We start from the raw sequence: 20,440 nt of genomic DNA on the forward strand, positions 1-20,440 counted from the left end.
CGGCCCCAACCTGTACAGACAAGTAATGAACAATTCAGTCCCGAAAAAGAATCCGGCTCATATTTGCAATTAAAAGAAGTATCTGATTTTGCAGCTGTACCTGAAAAATTCCTAATCTCCACACAAAATCCCAGCTCACACACATCGAATATATAATGGTCGGTCCCTTGTGCTGATTTGGACTGTTTAATGAACAATACCAGCGAAAACGTCACATTAATTTCTCAGTCAGATTGGCAATCCGACACAATGCTAGCAGCCCTCTTCGCTTCACAATCACCATCACGTTTAACAATTGTAACCTCTACCACTGCTGTGTATGCGGTCGTGTAACGGTTTAATACATGTACATGCAGGTATACGTCACCACACAACGCCTGTCACCCTTATAACACCTAGCGCACACTGCATACATATATCACGGCACAATACATTCCACTACTTTCCAGCTTCTCGGCATACTCAAAGAGAGAAACGTCAATACATCGAGACGACCCAAAGATCGCCTGTCGTCATCCATCCTCGGAACCCAGGGCTATTTTACCTGTAATGTCACTTGGGCTCTTTGTTTGGTAACACCAGTCGTACTAATATTTCACTCTATCACCTATGGTTAAACTAATATTTGTTTGTTTATTTTCTTATATACATTATTATTTTATACAATATACAACTCAGCATATGATATAAATAGTCCATTTGCACAATGGCGGTTAACTAACAGTAGACATAACCAAGAGCTAAATATTTTTAGTTTATGCCTGTTAAAGGTTTCATTTTATCGATCGTTATGGCGAACGTCATAAACAATGTACACTCGATAAATAAAACTTCCATGTCATCTTACATTAAACGTGTCCCTGGTATCATGGCAGTGGTGGCAGCGACATAGGGACAAGGAGTGAGTGAGTAAGTGAGGTTTTACGCCGCTTTTAGCAATATTCCAGCAATATCACGGCAGGGGACACCAGAAATGGGCTTCACACATTGTACCCATGTCGGGAATTGAACCCGTGTCTTCGGCTTGACGAGCGAACGCTTTAACCACCAGGCTACCCGACCGCCCCTAGGGTCAAGGAGGTTACAAGGAATAGGTTATATTGACTACCCCCACCTCGTTTTGTCCACACCAGGTACTGGTATACCATACAGAGCATTGTATACCAGTAGTTGTAGGCTTTTCACGTTGGGAATAGCGTTTCGTGTACCCTCTGTGTGACGCGTACCCCAGTCGACAGACAGAGCGTACACAAGAACTTTGTACCGGCGTATAAGCCTACAATAAATTTCTAACCGCAGTGTTTATCATTTAGCACAATTTGAAAACAAACGGCTTGTCGCCTCATAACCAGTTGACAATGTTTTATGTTTAGGCTCTGTGCATCACGTACATCAAAAGTGAATGTAAATATCCATTGCGCGTTGTCTTTTCGCTGTTTGGAGCTTGAATTTCCGAAATTACGAAGATCGGACACAGATCTACAAATGTCTGTTACCATATTTTTTTTCCAGTTGTGCATCACTGTAGCGAGGTACATAGGAACGTCATTGACCAATAAAATAATATTGTATTTTACATGTAAAGTAAGATAGATACTGGTGGTGTTAGACGTAATAGACGTAAAACACTCATCACTATATGCGCATCCATCAATAACAACATGGACGAGGCTCCACATTGCAACAGCCTGTCTAAAGTCTAGACTGTTTAGGTATATACAGACATATATCTGCCTCTTGCGATAAATTTCACAGAGGAAGAATATCATCACATTCTGTGTGGACGTCATCAGTTTTCCTCCTTCCGCTTGAAAGCGTTCCTGGTTGTCGAGATCTCGGATTCTATGACAATATCTCGGCACTGAAAATATAAAGTGTACGAATTACTATGTACAACTGGTACATTTACGTCTTTGGGTAGTAGATAGAGGTTCTAGATAGATATACGGTATTGCATTGGGACTACATGTAGAAGCCCTATCTTGGATTCGAAACGACACCTTGTGATCCAATCTCATTAAAATCAGATCTTAGTTCTCGCTACCGCTAAACAAAGATCTGAGGACATCCCGTTACGGGTCACGTCAGACCGACCTTTCGCGAACTTTGACCGACCAAATGGAATGACCAATCAGAAGGCAGCTTTCTCGTGCTTTACGGCACAAATTTCAAATTGGCGACTACGCTTCGAAACATATTTTGACAAATTCTCCATTACAAATTTGAAACCTGAACAAACAAACATTCTGGAATGGCTAATAGATGGTCTAGATTGTTAGGATTCAGTCGTTAAACCCATAACTATCGTTCGGAATAGCCCATGTTAATGTTTTCGAGATAGCATGATTAGAAATCACATACCAACTGTCACTTTCATAAGCTGGTAAGCGACGCACTGATTGGTCGGATGAAAGGTCGTTCTGACGTGACCCCTAATGGGATGTCTTCAGATCTTTGTTTAGCGGTAGCGAGAACTAAGGTCTGATTTTAATGAGATTGCTTGTGATCCGGACAGATAAGAGATACAAATCTGCATGGCGAACTCCACAGGATCAACCATGCCCGTCATTATCAGCAAACTGTTCATCATGGCATTAGAATAGTCTTCCACATCTTCTAGAATTGAATATTGCGCTTATAAAATGATACCGGAAGGCTAAATAATCTCCTTGTGTAAACACATGTGTGGTTGATTGTGTAACTACTGTACTACTACTGATGAGAAAGTTCAACAACGTAGGGGTGTTTATAACAGATTTTATAAGCGCTTCTTTCAATGACGACCAGGGTCTCGCCTCGACGTTTCGGTACATTTCCAAGACCCTTTTACAAGCAATCAGGGCGGTCGGGTAGCCTAGTGGTTAAAGCGTTCGCTCGTCACGCCGAAGACCCGGGTTCGATTCCCGACATGGGTACAATGTGTGAAGCCCATTTCTGGTGTCCCCCGCCGTGATATTGCTGGAATAATTGCTAAAAGCGGCGTAAAACCAAACTCACTCACTCACTCACTCACTCACTCACTTACAAGCAATCAGTCACGTCTTCCTATCTTCCCAATGAAAGGGAGTTGACTGACTATAAAAGTCCAGTTTTCACCCTTGTCGAACTAGGCTGGAATTCCGGAGTGACATTTTGGTTGGACTAACCAGGCTATGCATAGTCCAATCAAAATCGCGTGACGAACTAGACATCCGGTCCGCAAACATCATGGACTTCAACGTGAGGATTTCGGTCGATTGCAGGGTTTGCAAAGAATGTTTTCCGCCAACTGGGCATCGACTAATATTTTGCAAATCTTTTCATGTTTTTAATCAGGGTGCGCAAGTGATCGGATGCACTTCGTGAGGTAAGACCCGTTTTATTACAATACAGATCTTGATTATCGATCAGATCGTCTTGACTGGGTGCTGCCTTTTAATTTAAAGCAAATGCAAGTGATATGAGAGGTGGAATCTGATTGGTCATTAGGAGGGCCATGGCAGGGACATAACACGTAATAACCACTGGTGGCGCTACGATCGAGCCCAGAAATCCCAGCCTTGTTCGGCAAGGGTGGAAACTGTACTTTTACATTCAGTTAACTCCCTTGCCTCGGGAATATGCGTCTTCCATGAAACAACATCTTTTAAATTCAATCCACAGATAGTGAACGCTTTGTTCAGATGGGCCTTGCACTTCATTTTCGAATGGAAACTCAACAGTGTTGTACAGCTAGATATCTTACTAAAATAACCCCTCTCCCTTTCGGTCTGAATGAAAATTGACATACCCAGACATAGAAGTGACCAGCGACGATGCTGGCCTGTGTGACGGCATGGTCACTAAACTGATCCAGGAGAGCCTGGACTGCCTCAATCTGCTGTTTGGATACTTGCATGACGTCAAACTCCATCAGTCGGTAGATGAGGCTGTCCTTGCCAACCTTTCTCATCAGATTCTGAACAAACTCCCAGGACTGAAGCACAGAAGCACAGACCACTTCAATACATAGGCGCATGACAAATTCGTTATGATTGTCATGTAACATCAATAACTTAAGTCCAGTAAATGAATGCAATATCTAGTATTATGAAAACTATTTTTACATTACTATTGAATAACGATGACCCATTTCCACAAGCATAAGAAATATCAACTGTGAGTCCATTGTATGATTCCGACGATATCATTAACATGTGCTTACGAATCACTTTCAAATAGTGATGTCACCAAGTGTCCTCGAAAAGGTGAGCGCATCCTGCCCCACCTTTGCACACGTAACAAACACATGCAATGGCGAGTCAATTCAACTGAACGAACACGGCAACTCAAAAATAAGTAAACTGTTTTGTCAGTGATAAGCTAAATGGAGCTAAGGCAATGAGGCCAAGAATGCTGTAACTCTGATCAAAAAGAACTTTTGAGCAAGAAAGGCTGGGGCTGCTGTAATATTGCTGGAGTAAAACACCGCCGTCCTTCAAACAATATGTTACTCGCCTCCAGGTCTCTCCCGTTCTCTCCGAGAAGTATGTAGGTCGATCTCATTGTCGCATGGATGGGCGCAATGGGTCGCTTGTAGTTGTGTAGTTCTGAGAGGGTTGGCTGTTTGATCTGAAGCACGTAGTGAAGATACTTCCGGAGTCTTCCCAGTTGATCGCGCACCTCATCCGCTTGCTTGATCAGATAGTCGAGATGAGTCGTGTGTCGAGACTGATGAGCGGCAGTAAGCGCACGGTCCAGGGCCTCGATGTTGCGTCGGAAAAGTGCAGCTTTAAGATCTGGGGGGAAAATACAGTATTCGACGTAATAAGCGCCCAGAGCGCTCTCAAAATTAGAAATAGGGGGCTCTTATTAGAATATTATTTTGATGAAAAAAAACAGAATTGAAAGATAAATTTCGTTGTTTATGCTGACAGCCTGAAATGTTTATATACGACAGATATATTTTTCCGGAATTAAATTGCCCATAATTAAGAGTGCATATAGCACACGAGTGCGTATTATACATGAATAAATAAGTCTTGTGTACATTGATAAATCGGAAGGGGTGCTAATTGGGATTGTGCACTGGCCAATATATTAGCAAATATCGCCGTGGGCGCTGATTAGAGCGGGGCGCTTATTACGTCGAATACGGTACTTTCTTTTGAAAAAGTGGTTGCAGACATACCACACAATATATGCTTCCTTTGTCCATACACTGTTTCAGTGGTGATTGAAAAATGTCTTGTTAGAGACGTGCAAAATAGAGAAGAAGTATTTCTTGAGGAATATCTAAATCTACTTGGGGCGGTCGGGTAGCCTAGTGGTTAAAGCGTTCGCTCGTCACGCAGAAGACCCGGGTTCGATTCCCGACATGGGTACAATGTGTGAAGCCCATTTCTGGTGTCCCCCGCCGTGATATTGCTGGAATATTGCTAAAAGCGGCGTAAAACCATACTCACTCACTCACTCACTCACTCTAAATCTACTTGTAAATGTAAAACGTCAACGCCAGAGAATAACCAGTCAACGGTTGAGTAGAATTGCGTATCTGTGCACAGCAAAAACCAATGATCGTGGGTTCGAATCCCGGTTCGCCCCTTTTATGTTTCTAGTTTGTCAGCACCATCCCCGTTCATTTGTGTGGCCTGATCGACTGACCCACGTTTATGTGGTAATACCTTTGACAAAATGCAACTGGTTGAACCCTGTGTGATATAAGTGTGGATTAATAGACAACAGTAGTGTGAGAACGACACTGGGATGGCCAAATGATAAATGTTCGCCCAGATTATGTTTCTACATTTGTCAGCTACATACCCGTGCTCTCGTTAGTTTCACCAAAGTGGTAAATCTCTGGGACATGCATCACTTAGGGCTTACCACCCACATTTAGCTGATATGCCGTGGAATGCCCTTCAAAGCGGCGTTGAACATACATTAATCACTCACTCATTCATTCACTCATTATAACATGGAACCAGACCTCTCTCCAGAACAAGTACTTCTCTCCTGTCACTGACGCCAAAGGAGCCGAGACTACCGTTCCCCATTGTCTCTGGTTCGGGAGTGTCACATATTGAAATGATGTGCTCAAAATCTGCGATGTGCTCCCGACCGTTAATTTCTCGGACGTTGAGGCGGTTTCTCCATTCCATTGGGTTCTGTAACACAGCAATAGAAATTACAACATCAAACTGGATTTGGAAGACATATATGACGGTTTGGTACATATGCGATTACTCACCGAGGAGTCACAATAAAAGAATATAGAAGGTGAAATCCACAACTTTTCCCTTCTCCATTTTGACATTGGTCTAAAATGTCTTCTTATCATTAAGGAAAGTTTCTTTGAAGGCGCGCTGCATCTCGAAAACCTACCCCCGTCGGGTTCTGTTTCTTGTCGATGATGATGAGGTAGTTGAGGGCATTCCTGTACTTGTCAGCGGTTCCAGCATCCCTGGTGAAGATCTGGAGCACGTACTCTTCCTCTGTTTTGGTCTCGGGGATGTAAACGTACACAGACACTGTAAGCTCCTTCATCTTGCAAGTCACATATTCCTGGACAACAAGTACCAGTTCTGAATTCAAGCTCACTTAAACATCCATATCTATTTATAAATCTTATGATACTCCAACAGTAGTCGTAAACGTTGTCCTCCCTAACATCTGTACAACTTGTTACTCACATTTCGGTATTTTTACTAAATATTTAAAATCATATACGTGAACCAAAACTTCAGATTAACTAAATACACATTTTCCCACTCTGAACCTGTTACTTAAAGTTACAAAATAGGTTGAAAAAATTGCTTATATTTGTTATGTAACAACGTTATTGCAAAGACTCTTCATGATACAGCAGACAAAGGCACAAACGCAGTGAATGCTTACACAAAGTGTTTTAATGTTACCTTCAGGAACTCGGAGGCAAACTTTGTATGAAGGATTGTCGTCATAATTTCCATCTGTCTGATCATGGTGAAGTTGAAGATCCTACCATTTCCCGATTCCACCCTCACGACTCCACTGTACTCCGAGGGGAAATCCAACCCTGCATCTCGAGCTTTCTGGGTAAACCCGAACCCTATTGGGGAAAACAGCGGTAGGGGCCGACAGTTTTTGAGGGGTCGATCACAGTCCAGGCGGAAGTCACACAAATGGAACAAGCGGGTGATACCTCCGTATATACGTAATCTGTAAATCCCGGCTACTGGAATCCTTACAAAGAAAATCTTCTTATCCTGTTTCGTGCTCACAAGAACATGTCTGTCTAACTTGATTTCCTTTGGTATTCTCTCAAATGAGGCTTTTTGGTCAAAGAAGAGTTCACATGCAAAGATCATGGGAGAATGTTCAGGTGCTGAAAAAACAATTTCCACAGTTCCCTCCCTTGCCGGAAGTATACACCGGTGCATGCTGGTCAGTGTAAGTTCATAAAGAAAGTATCTTTGACGGAAGTAGGGTGCACAGACAAAGACATCCCATGACCACGGCGTTTTGAGCAGTTGCCATGGAGTCATATCAGCTGAAGGTCGGCACATGTAAATAAATACATCAGGGTCTATCAGAAAGTAAAAATCGTCCGTTGCACTGACTTCTGTACCTTCTGTCATCTTTTCCTTGTCACTGTCAACGAAGTTCTGTTTGTGTTTGGTCCACCTGCCTTTATCAAAGCCCTGCACCTTTTTGAAAGTCCACAGAGGGTGAATGATCCTCCACGAGCCGTCCACATACACACAGTTCCAGCAGTTCCGCAGATGGTGGATATCGCGGTCACCTACGTCATAGTCAAATCCTTTCGACACACCGTAAACTATAACACATGGAAGTCCAGCAGCCCTGAAATTTATGTTTTAAGAGTGTGATTAGACATGTAAAACATGACAGGCCCATCTATCTTCACAACAACAACAATGATTATATTCGCTCCAACAGTATTTAAACCACATTATCCATAACAAGCACAGCAACAACATAAGTAACCACTGACTACTCAACATTTGAAGCAACCACCAATATAAACCCAAACACATTATCAGAGATACAATCATGCCACTCACATAATTTGCATAACACACAGTAACTCGACCACGTACCTGCACAATAACGCGAGGAGGGCTGCATAACTGCCTCTGTTTTGGTACATAAGCTTCATGTACCCTAAAGGACTGTCATAGGAGGTCGTCTTGGTGTAGTCGCCCTTGTACACGTCCTGAGACCCTAACCACGTGAACACTGATCTCAGCTTCTGAATATCGTTGATGCAGTCTTCAGTTAAGTATTCTAATAAAGCATCGTACGATTGGGCAAGCACGACCGGACACTGCCAACGAAAATAAAAGTGAAACCATACATTTGGAGATGGATAATAAATCGTACTATATACATAAATATGACAGAAACGAATATATAGTCAATTTGCATTAAAATTGAATTCAAATAAATCATTAATTTGGACCATTTCTGTTCTAGGGATGGAACTGGAATTCATAAAGATGTTAATGAAACCATGATATACTTTGCACCTTTTTGGATGCCACAAGCTGCCAGTAAATCAGTAAATTAAAGCTACAAACTTATGTCCACAATCATTGGAAATATTTCCTTAATGTCGAGTCCATTGTACGATTCCGACTGAATTATAGACAATGTGTTTATGAATCACTATTAAATAGTGATGATACCAGGTGAGCATTCTTCCCCACCGGTGGGGTCAAAAACACATACAGAGGCAAGTCAATTGTTCACCTGAAAGAACACGGGAACCAAGTGCAAATGTTCCTGGCGTTTTGCATCGGACATCATGTTTGTCACTGATGCGTCAAATTTGGAAATGCCCTCCGCATGTTTACCACAACACAATTTGAATGTTTTACTGTGGCCTTGAATTTTGTAACCTGATCGAACATGTTTTGAGCATAACCATGGGTGCTACGATCATAACAACTTACATTGGCAGCCTTTGCATCTATTTCCTTGAAGTCATCAATGTGAAATATATCTGATTTCTTGCTTTCTGGCGGACATGGAGCAGGATACCCATCTTCTATCCAAGGGACGTTCAGCTGTTAATCAAATGGTACATACTAAGAGACATATAATGTTAACACAAGTCTTTAATCACCACCAATCAGTTTATTTAGTTATTACTGCTGTTGAACTCATTTCGTAGGGAAATTCAATGATCTGTTACTTCATCATCAACTGCTGGGCCCAAACACCTACATAAAACATTGGTTACTTGTGCAACATATAACTCACCGGTTCATATTCGGGCTCCAAGTCCCCATCATCCGCTACTTTCCCAGTGCTAAGACTGCATCCCATGATGATTTATGGATGGGTAGAATACAGTCAACACGTCATCACCTTATCTGGAGCCAAACAAATGTAGGACATAGAGAGCAGCTTAGACTCAAGTATCCAAGGCAAAAGCCATTAGTTTAAATCCTTATTGTCCACTTATCTAGACTTGCCAATTATAAGGATAGAATAACTATACACTCATTGATTGTACATTCAATACCGCCTTGGAGCAAGGCTAAGTGCAGCGTTGTAGCATAGGATAGCAAGGATTTGTAGTGCCAAATGTGTATGTGCGTGTGTGTGTTTGTGTTCCGTTGTGTATGTGTGTGTGTTCCTTTGTGTACGGTGACAGTATCACTGAATCAGTGACGTCGAGTATTTTTACCAGCGTGACTCAGGATTCGGGTGTCACCTGACACTGATATTCGTGTACTGATACAGAGATGGTCAGAGTACGACAGAAGCACTATGTATCTGAGCAAAGACGCAATTGTGAATAACATGTTGTTCTTTATCCATGTTGAACAGTTCATAATCGCTATGTTCTTGTATACTAAGGCTACCATTATTAGCAGGAAAACATTTGTATATTGAAATGATGAGGACCATTTTGGATGGTGTAAAATCAATTAACATTTGGTATTAGTTATTGGGCAGTTGAAAGTCAAAATGATACATGAGATATAAATTGGTCAAGCAGGACTTCTTAAAAAGATAACTGTAGATTTGAAACTCGTACAGAGTATGAAATTAATCAGGTATTTTTACAATAGCTTTAATGCCATTCCAGAAAGCTCTTTTTTGTTTGACGAGGAAAGTTTGGCATATATTTCTTGAAAGTGTTTGTTATTAAAGATCACCAAGATGATGTTCTGAATTTACCTCCCGTGCGGCTCCTCGAACATAGTGGAACAGCATTTTTTCGTTCAATATATATTCCAATAATGTGTGCCTTTAATTGTAATTAATGTATTGGTTAATCGTGTTATGAAACTATGACATATTCATCAAGCTCTTTATATAAAACATAGGAAAAATTGAAATGACGACAATATTATTGAAGAACACACTTTGAATATTAAGGAATATTAAAGAAACATATCGTGACGTTGTTTCCTCCTTGTTGTCTCCACGCTACCAAGAATGTGTTATCGAACTACGAGACGGCTGGTATTATGACTAATTTGTTAAGAGTATACAATTATAACTTTAGAAACATTTAAAAAATACACACACATAGTTCTTCCATTTCTCTTAATGGCTCTTCAGTCGTTTAGTTCAATTATAAACGTAATACAATGAGTATAAATTGCAACATTTAACGATTCTAGAGGAATTCGTTTATTTGGATGATGGCTGTACTTTGGGAGATTGCAAGGAACTAATTACTTGAAACGATATGCATTCTTTGTATGTACATGAAAAATATGTAAATCTTATGATGGTATTTACGTAATTAGATAATTACATCAATTACAACAATTAAATTATCGGTCCAACAACAATATCGATAGTAATAAATGTGACAAAACCCTTTATATAATCATAATAATTATTTGCCTAAAGCAGATTCCATTTTACGATTCCGACAATGTCATAAGCCTGTGTTTATTAATCGTTATCAAATATTGATGATACCAGGTGACTCCCGTCACATGTGTGTATAAGAATTGACCTACCTTAAACATTTCAGAAAGAATATATTTGATAATTATTAAAAATAAAAAAAAGATTTATAACATCATTCTTACCTTATGTCCGCGAAGTCTGAGTTGAAGGACATTGTACACTCTTGCCGCACTCAGACAATAGCTTTATATATTTTTGATATATGCGACCTATAGCTTATGCCAGGAGAGTCATGATCGTGTGTCACGAGGGCCAACATCAAAAGCAGCGCAAGGACAAGCGATTGAGCTCAGTGATAAAGCTTAATGCTCACACCAGACCAAGACGGAGAAGCTAGCTGGTGTATGAGAGATGAAAATCGGGTGGAAGGTATAATAGTTGTTCTCTCATACACAGACAGTTTGCGTGTGCTAAGAACTATCCATGTTATCTTGATGTCTCACACAATCCCAAATGTATATCTACGTAAGTTGCTAGGGGATACTAAATGTAGGTGATTACTTAGGAAATTGAATACGTTGACTGTATGTTTGAGGTACCAGCGTGAAATTTGATTACCTGTTTTTCACATAACTTAACGACTGCGAAGAACTAATGGTATAAGACTTGTACACTTAATGATATTGACGTGCATTAATAGCTAGGATTAGTTCACTTTAGTCATCTGTAATACCCACGTTTGAAGTAAAACTGGTTTTCACTTTCGGAATGCGTGACGACATGAGGGGATATGTGAATTTGTAAGATTTACAAGAATAAATGCTTTACGAAACCCACTACGAACAACTATTCGTTTTAAAAGATTTTAAAATGTTTTTATATATTGTCTGTGATGCTTACATAAATCAAAGTTTGTGTATTAACTGTTTGAAATGTATATTGAAACGTAAGGTAAACAAAATGACTGAACACCAGAGACGAAATATAGAATTTGTCGTTTATATGAAATCACTTTCATTTCTGTCAAATTGACATTTTAGTATTAATCACAAATCGGTTCAAAGATATTTGATCAAATCATATCCAGATTCACTTTTAATTCTGAATCACATATTTGTTAATATAATAAGTTTTTTAATTTATTATATTCATGATATTTTCCAGACTGCTTCTAATTCCCCCCAAATACCCTAAAGTTTTTGAAATACCATTCGGTGTGTGTTTCGACATAGCTTTCTCTTCGAAGTATCCACTAAAGTGTGTGAATCATTTCATGATACCTATTTTCCTTCGTATAGTTCTAATTTCAGTGGTATGAATATCACATAAATATTGATACCCCCTTCCCCAACACACACACACACACACGCACACGCACACACAAACGCACACGCACACACACGCACGCACACACACACACACACACACACACACACACACACACACACACACACACACACACACACACACACACACACACACGCACGCACACACGTACACTCACACACACACGAAACACACACACACACGAAACACACACACACACACACGCACACGCACACGCACGCACACACGCACACACGTACACACACACACACACACACACACACACTCACACACTCACACACTCACACACACTCACACACACGTGCATGCATGTCGCTATAGAAATGCAATAATATTGAACGCGACGTTAAACCCCATTTCACCTCACCTCAAGGTGTACCTTACCTATCGTGAATTCAAAGCCCACAGATTAAATCGGAATTTGTTGTTGTGACCCACAGTGCTTGTGGTCGTAGTCCGGTTGCTAATACAGTATAGTATTGCAACCTATCAACCAAGACAAGCGCTATTGGTAGAGAACAGATGACATCCGTTGCGTAAACTGACTGAAGAGGGTAACAATCCAAAGAGAACTAAATACCTGTAAAATATTATTGTGGCGTCTTGTGACTGGAACATGCCATGGGACAGTGTCACTAACATTTATGCGTTATATATGACACGGCATGACAGTTTATTGTTGCTTCATCAGAGGAACGCTGGAAGATAACGCCAATACAGAAAATGCATCCCGACATTGTGACACTTACGACAGGCAATATTGTTACAAATGAGTCAAACAAGCATTGTTTTATCAAATAGTTGTGGAGGTCGTGGTTTTTATTCTCATCTGAACGTTCCATTGTACACAGAAACATCATACTTTGTTGACACGAAACTGTTACTTGTAAATATTTAGTCCATCTAAACATTCAATTATGTTAGTTTTACTCCAGATATGGAAGCCTATGACGCCATCTACGGTTCATGAAATTCCTTAATCCAAGAAGAGGTAATTGAATTTGTAACTCTGTGTCGATTTAATTGAGCATATGTAACTGGGGTTGTCATTTGAATTTACTCATGCGTTAAAATCATATGTTATATTTCATGTCTCCAAGGATTGTACATGAATTTGTTATGACATATATTTGTATTTTCATCAAAGGAAATAAACCAGATAGCATTAGAGATAATAGCAAACGCAGACATTTATCCCTGTCTGTGTAAATTTATTCTTTCACATATTCAAACCAAATTGAAGTCGTTCAAGTATTAGATTTTGCACACGTGATTAATGGGATGAGGACATCCGTCGTCATTGATCAATTTGCAACATGACCAGTTGCAGTATCCATTCATGCATATACATTACACATCATTTCTGGAACATGCAGTATTGGAACGATTGGTGCATATATTTGTACAAACTGAAACTGCTTCATATACAGATCTACGATTCTGTTGTTATGTATTTCATAATTCTTCTTGATATTTCATTATCACAAAGGGGTAATGTTGCTTTGGAGCAGTATATCATATCGAAAGAGTGATCGGGCGACTCTGATGTCAGAAATCAATCCAATTTTCAGTAATCAAAACTTTCTTTCGATATGCGAATGCATGATAGTTTAAATGCTTCTTGAGCACATTTGAACCGTGTTGGACTATATCTACATTTCCACTAAAGCTGCGGCTTATCCTTTTCAGTGTCCTCATTGTCCTCCGCATCCTTCATCCGAGCCTGTTGTCGCCTCTCCAACAGCAGCTGGGTCTGGAAGATGAGGACAAATGTAATGCCATGTACGTATGCTTTGTTATATGACAACACATTGCTTTTGTTCTATGTTTCTCTGCAGTACGTATTGCCAATACGTTTGTTTGTTGTTTAACTCCCCAGTTAGCGATATTCCAACTACATGACTCTTGCCTGTAAATAATCGAGTCCTGACCAGAGAAACTACTGACTGGTATTATATGCACAACGCTAGCAGTACACGCAATACAACCAAATAACCGAGTTTGCCGACACATACATGTAAAGGTTGCTGGGGACCAGAATGGAACCCGGAGTCCCCACGGGGCAGGTGTCGTAAATAGTATATTTGGATTACCTGTATAAATACGGCTTCACCGGCTGGCGACATCTTGCCGACAGTCTGGGCATTATATTGGTTCAAAATATCCATAGCCTTGGCTTCAGCAATAAGAATATCATCGTTATTCTCGTCGAAACCAGGATCATTCTGTAGTCTAAAGTCCAGGGAGTTGCGGCCCACCTTGTGCAGCATGGTTCGGATGTTGGACCAGGTCTGATAAAAGAAAATGCCATACAAAGGAGATAGGGAAACTAAAAAGCATTGTCTCAGTATTAACATGCGTAGAACAGCTTTGTGACAACTTAAACATTACAGCAATTAAATATTATGTTTATGTGCATCTAAGGAAGAGAATTTATGGATGAATGAATGATATCAGTCATCACTTGATGAAGGAGTAAGCATATACTCCGAAACGTTGTGTTCCTCATAATAAGGAAGTTGACATCCCTAAGATCTCTTCCTTATGTGTATCACTTCTAAATGACTTATGATTTAAAGACTTATGTGTGTCTGTGATGAAACCTGTCCTGGCTGTATTGATGCAAGGGTGTACAAAGTACAATAGAAGACACTTACTAGTCCGCATCTCTGTCACACTGAACCAAGTATGTAGTGAAGTTTGTGCTAGGTAAAGAACCAATTCACCATGGCATTCACACTCGTTTCTTAAGTTAAATACATCCCATAAGCATCTGTCGTATAATAATATTATCATTTTCATGCCGATTCACTTTAAGTTAAAACGAATCTAAAACGTTATAAATGCTTCTTACATCCAGCATGTCCATCTTCTCTCCTAAGACCAGGTATGCAGCTTTTACAATCTGATGGACAATAGCTGGTGGTGTCTTGTAGGACTTGAGGTCAGCTACAGTTCTTTTCGTAACTTCAGGTCGTCCTTTGTCTGCGGGAATTGGGATCTGAAGCTTCTCCTTCTGTTCAATAGCTGCCATCACGAGCGTCTGGAACCGTTCACTTCTTGGTGAGTTCTTGGCTTTTCCGATTGCATCTTCCAGCTTGTCGAATCGGTTTTTTAACATTGCAAACCTCAAATCTAAAACAAACAAAGATAATAATCATTATGAAATTAATTATATGATTTACAAAAAAAATCTCTCTACATAATCTGTCTCGACTATCTTATCCATAGGACTCAAAAGGCAGAATGGTGATGATAATTATTATAATCTCACTCATGACACCAGGTGTTCGGGAAAATATCCTGCTCTACAGATAGCACCCACAAAGGCAATACTCCTGCCATATGGCGACGGCATTGCAAACATTCGAGGTTGGAAAGATATGTTTGAGGCTGAAGATATGATACTGAAATATACAGTTACCTTCTTTCGTGTCTAACTCGTCCAGAACCTCAGTGGCCTTGGTCAGGTCCCCCTTGTCCTCACAATCCTGCTTCCGGAATCTGTCTATTGCTATGGAGAGGACAGTCCTGTTACCAGCACGGGTGGCCTCCCTAATGTTCTGTCTCGCCTTCTTCTGGGCTGCATTCTGGATAACATGTTAACACAGACATTGCCTTCTGGACAATAGTTGCAAACATATACTGCATTTAATCAATATTGTAACACAGATATAAACGTCTGATCACCATTCTGATTGAGAAATGGGATAAGAGACACGATCTTTTTCACATGCGAAACATTTTGTCTTCGTCTCCTCGTACTTACATCTCTGCCTTTGTATTTCCTCTGTTTAGGATCCGCCTCGATGACGTAGTTAAGGATATTTCTTGTATCAGTCTCCTTCTCACTCTCTTTCCTAGCGTCGATCTTGATGACATATTCTCCATCATCTGGCACTACCACGTTAACTCTAACCTGATCATATCTGATGGCTAGTTTTGCAGAATGCATCAGTTCATTGTCTGGTTTACTGTCAGATTTCAGTAGAATTTGAAAGATCAGTGTCCGAGTCATTTTAAAAGACAGCTCGACCATCGTGGCATCATGTGTTAGGACCAAACCATCCTCGTGGGAGAATCCATACAGTCCATAGTGTTTAGCTAGTGGTCCTGGACCCCATCCTATTTCCGGGATGAAAGGAAACGATGAGCAGAATGGCTTTGCTTCCTCGGAGTCTATCTTAAAGTCACATAGCCAGTACTTCCTTTCCTTGAATTCTTTGTAGATTCTCAACCTGTATATTCCTTTTACCAGAAATCTTACGAAGAATGGTATAATGCCATTTGTTTGTATGTTGCTTTGGATCACCAAACCCTCCTTCCCGTTCAGTAGAGACGTGTCTGTGAACTCGTTTCTTTTTAGGAACAGGTCATAGCACAGCTTTGGTTTGGAATCTGTCGGAGCCGACAAGCTAATTCGACTTTCGCCATGTTCGGCCTTTTCACTGCAACTTTGGGATCGCTTAAAAGTTATTCCTGACTTGAAAGCATGAGGCTGAGCATAGGGCATCAACGTGAACTTTTCCACAGATACCTTCAGTTTGAGCAGCTGCCAGTGGGGTTCATCAGGACAACAAAAGTGGATGAATATTTCAGGATCTGTGAGGAAGAAGAATTCGTTTATGACTGATTCTTCTTTGCCTCCTTTTCTCGGTACATCTTGACACACCCTCCCGTTCTCTGACTCAAGCATCACCCAGTCACAGTTCTCCTGTCCAGAGATTCTGGAGAAAGCCCACTGGGCATGTATGAACCTCCAACCTTCTGCCACATAGACTGCGTTCCACGAGCTCCGCCCACTGACTGCCTCACCAACTATGTAGTCTGCCCCCTTAGCTGGACCAGAGAGGACAACGCACGGAACACGAGCTTCTCTGTGTAGGATACATTAAAAAATGAGATAAACAGATTCAATATACAACTTGCAGATGCATTAAAAGTAGTAGGTTAAGGCTAAGGTAAAGTCAGGTAAAGGTTTTCTTAATAATCATAATATTACAGAGCTTATGCCAGAGGTAAGTATATGTATAGTCAAGCCGGAAAACATCTTCATTATTTACTGACTGAAATATTCATAATAATTATGTTCATGCTTTTAATTATTATTATTGGCCTTCATTTTCTTAGCAAAAGTTTAAGGATGTGCATATACATTCGACCATGTATTGTCTTCCTACTTTTATGTTCCTCTGAGTACATACCGACGTGGGGCGGTCGGGTAGCCTAGTGGTTAAAGCGTTCGCTCGTCACGCCGAAGACCCGGGTTCGATTCCCGACATGGGTACAATGTGTGAAGCTCATTCCTGGTGTCCCCCGCCATGATATTGCTGGAATATTGCTAAAAGCGGCGTAAAACCATAACACTCACTCACTCACATACCGACGTGGGGCGGTCGGGTAGCCTAGTGGTTAAAGCGTTCGCTCGTCACGCCGAAGACCCGGGTTCGATTCCCGACATGGGTACAATGTGTGAAGCTCATTCCTGGTGTCCCCCGCCATGATATTGCTGGAATATTGCTAAAAGCGGCGTAAAACCATAACACTCACTCACTCACATACCGACGTGGGGCGGTCGGGTAGCCTAGTGGTTAAAGCGTTCGCTCGTCACGCCGTAGACCCGGGTTTGATTCCCGACATGGGTACAATGTGTGAAGCCCATATCTGGTGTCCCCCGCTATGATATTGCTGGAATATTGCTAAAAGCGGCGTAAAACCCTAGTCACTCACTCACTCTCTCACTCACGTACCGACGTAACATGGTCTACCTACTTTTATGTTCCTGTCTGAGTACATACCGACATAACATGGCCATGATCTCTGTGTAGGTGCTCCTGTCTTGCTGGACTATTTTCAAATAGCCCTTGACTGTATCATGAATTTTCGACTTGCTGAAATCCATGGTAAGGACTTTCTGTGCTCCCAGCCATGTGAAAATTGCTCTTACTTTGTCCAGATCAGTCACCAAGCCAACAGTTAGTTTGGCAACCAAATCACGAATACTGTAGACATTATCTATTGACACCTTATTGGCAGAAGAAATGGATGATGAACACATATTATTCATACAGGAAATGAAAAACATATATTGGAAATAGCTTCTCCATATATCTCATACACACTGACATATCAAACCGTGAAGTAGTTAGGGATTTATGACCGTTCAGGCTATTCCAGGTATTTGTATGACTTGTCTGATGTTTATTTTCTACATTTAGTCATACCTATATACGTGTGTTACTGTATTGCACCGATAGGTATGTAACATTGTGTGGCACACATACACACCTTCTCCTATACACAAATTCAACACTAATCACCGCTCTATTAACTCATTCTGCACTTTGTTCTATCATACCTGCTTTGTCTTGTTATCCTGCCCCCTGTACTGATCGATTATGAATATTTCATCTTTCTTCTGCCTTGGCAGTTCAGGTCGAGGGTAACGGTTGTTCCATTTGAAATCCAAGCATCTCTGTGACACAAACACATAGCATAAATGATAGTTCTACCACAATGATGCGTTTACGTGAATACATCATCAAAAACTCGCTATATTTTACATGTTTATTTGTGACCATATACAGTGTACCACGACGCTAGTGTGGACTATACATGAACCAATCTGTACATATAGAGAATATTTCATGGACACTTGGACTATTCTATTTATTTTATATTTTGAATATATTTTACAATTTACAATTAAATTATTTCATTACAAAAGTAAAAGCTTGAAACGCAAATTCTCACCACCTAACACACAGGGACGGTTCATATATATATTACTATTCTTGAAAACTACGAGACCGCTGTTGGAAGCGAAATAATACAAAAATGTAACAAAAATAGCACATTTTCAAGAGAATAACAAACGGCCCGTGGCGATATTAACTCCATAAATGACCATCTGTCATTATTTTGCCTTTGGAACTAACGTGAAAAGGAAGTCAACGGTGTGTGTACGGACCAGACACTTACGATAAAGGGATACAATTTGAGTGTAGGTAACTCTTGTATGATAATAGTTCTGTCAGAGTGTTATGTTCACAGTAGTGAAATGTCAAGTGTTATGTTCACTGCAAGAAAATAAATATCACTTTTCTCAACTTCGAAAAACTCCGTCTTGCACAATGAAGTAAATAACAAATAGATAAACCAGCGGTACCTGTTTAGCCGTGTCCGGAAACTCGTCTTGGGCTCCCAATGAAACCTCCATGACCCTAGTGATGTAAATGGGAAGTTATTAGAATTCAAAAATATTATTCGTATTATTGTTGAATCAAACAAAAATGCGCATTACCATTTCAAGAAAGAGATATATCAGGAGAAACACATTACGGAACACATGTAGGTGTAGACTTTAAGCGTACACTCTTGGTTTTAGATGTCATGGCTATAACATTTGAATCGGCTGTTTTAATCAGTGATGGTTAATATTGTGATTTGAAACCTCTGATTGACCAACCAGAATTGAGTATTTTCCAAATTCATTGCGGAATTATCTGTTGCTACCAAACGTGACGACTATAGTTATAGTTACATCTCTATCTTCAGAGCTTCAGGACAATTTGTCAGAAATATAAGCAATAGTCATCAGAAGTTCACTCAGAAAACGGTAAAATGCTGGACTTTATCTTTGATAGCATCAATGTGAAATGTGGGGATTACTGCGTAGGCACACAGTAGGCTGAATTGTTTCTTTATGCATATGAATCGGAATTTGGGATTGGCAAAATATAACGAAATACCTATCTTGTCTTATTAAAGTATGACTAAAGATTCAGACATGACTAAACATTCACAAGACAGTATTGCAAGAGGGATATCTTCCACTTTCCAATAGTAAATTTTCCAATTGTGTCGAGGAATGTTCCATCAGCTCGAGCCTTTAGCGTGTACATTTCACAACTTTTGAGGTACAATAGAGCATGCATTTGCTACGAAGACCTCAAAGAGCGTCATACAACATTCAAGACCCCAGTAAAGTTGTGTGGTGGATATTACCAACTTGATGCATTTGAACCACATGTTCCAATGTTTGTTCAGTTGAACAATTGACTTGCCTTTGCATGCTTTTAGGACGGGTACCATCGACTGAGCAAGATACACTCATCTTTTTGCCAATATCTTGTATCATCACTATTTCATAGTGATTCATAAACGCATGCTTATGATAAAGTCTGAATCGTGCAATGGACTTTTAGATTCTAATGATAATGGAAATAATAGTTTTGTCGCTTTATTCTTGCAT

General features: G+C 40.3%; 2 protein-coding genes across 2 annotated transcripts in view; both read right to left on the minus strand.

Annotated features, from left to right (window-relative positions):
* Positions 1-210: 210 nt before the first annotated feature.
* On the minus strand, positions 211-11,205 carry LOC124114076 (lim and transglutaminase domain protein ltd-1-like). Its single transcript, XM_048394324.1, has 10 exons — positions 11,022-11,205; positions 9,226-9,338; positions 8,916-9,029; positions 8,061-8,287; positions 6,876-7,803; positions 6,343-6,522; positions 5,948-6,125; positions 4,477-4,757; positions 3,770-3,955; positions 211-1,861 (listed from the first exon to the last, which is right to left on the minus strand). The coding sequence occupies exons 2-10, from the start codon at positions 9,289-9,291 to the stop codon at positions 1,790-1,792; spliced, it is 2,232 nt and encodes a 743-aa protein (XP_048250281.1). The 5' UTR covers positions 9,292-9,338; positions 11,022-11,205; the 3' UTR covers positions 211-1,789.
* Positions 11,206-13,001: 1,796 nt separating this feature from the next.
* The window catches only part of LOC124114105 (hillarin-like), an 8,078-nt gene continuing 639 nt past the window's right edge, over positions 13,002-20,440 (minus strand). The window contains exons 2-9 of the mRNA XM_046474660.2: positions 19,355-19,409; positions 18,545-18,661; positions 17,985-18,211; positions 15,956-17,063; positions 15,611-15,776; positions 15,041-15,321; positions 14,280-14,477; positions 13,002-13,939 (exon numbers count right to left, since the gene is read on the minus strand). Coding sequence (XP_046330616.2) covers positions 13,850-13,939; positions 14,280-14,477; positions 15,041-15,321; positions 15,611-15,776; positions 15,956-17,063; positions 17,985-18,211; positions 18,545-18,661; positions 19,355-19,405 — 2,238 coding nt within the window. The 5' untranslated portion in view covers positions 19,406-19,409 and the 3' untranslated portion in view covers positions 13,002-13,849. The remainder of the gene's footprint in view (positions 13,940-14,279; positions 14,478-15,040; positions 15,322-15,610; positions 15,777-15,955; positions 17,064-17,984; positions 18,212-18,544; positions 18,662-19,354; positions 19,410-20,440) is intronic.

This window comes from Haliotis rufescens, unplaced genomic scaffold (assembly GCF_023055435.1).
Source record: "Haliotis rufescens isolate VD_foot unplaced genomic scaffold, xgHalRufe1.0.p SCAF_1, whole genome shotgun sequence".
Taxonomy (NCBI): domain Eukaryota; kingdom Metazoa; phylum Mollusca; class Gastropoda; order Lepetellida; family Haliotidae; genus Haliotis; species Haliotis rufescens.

What these genes read in the sequence shown, in the direction of transcription:
- LOC124114076 (XM_048394324.1), bottom strand. Translation starts at nt 9,291, where the DNA reads ATGGGATGCAGTCTTAGCACTGGGAAAGTAGCGGATGATGGGGACTTG. An exon ending in TAGATGCAAAGGCTGCCAAT is followed by an intron (nt 8,288 to 8,915) that starts GTAAGTTGTTAT and finishes TTTCGTTGGCAG; the next exon opens with TGTCCGGTCGTGCTTGCCCA. An exon ending in CTCCTCGCGTTATTGTGCAG is followed by an intron (nt 7,804 to 8,060) that starts GTACGTGGTCGA and finishes CATAAATTTCAG; the next exon opens with GGCTGCTGGACTTCCATGTG.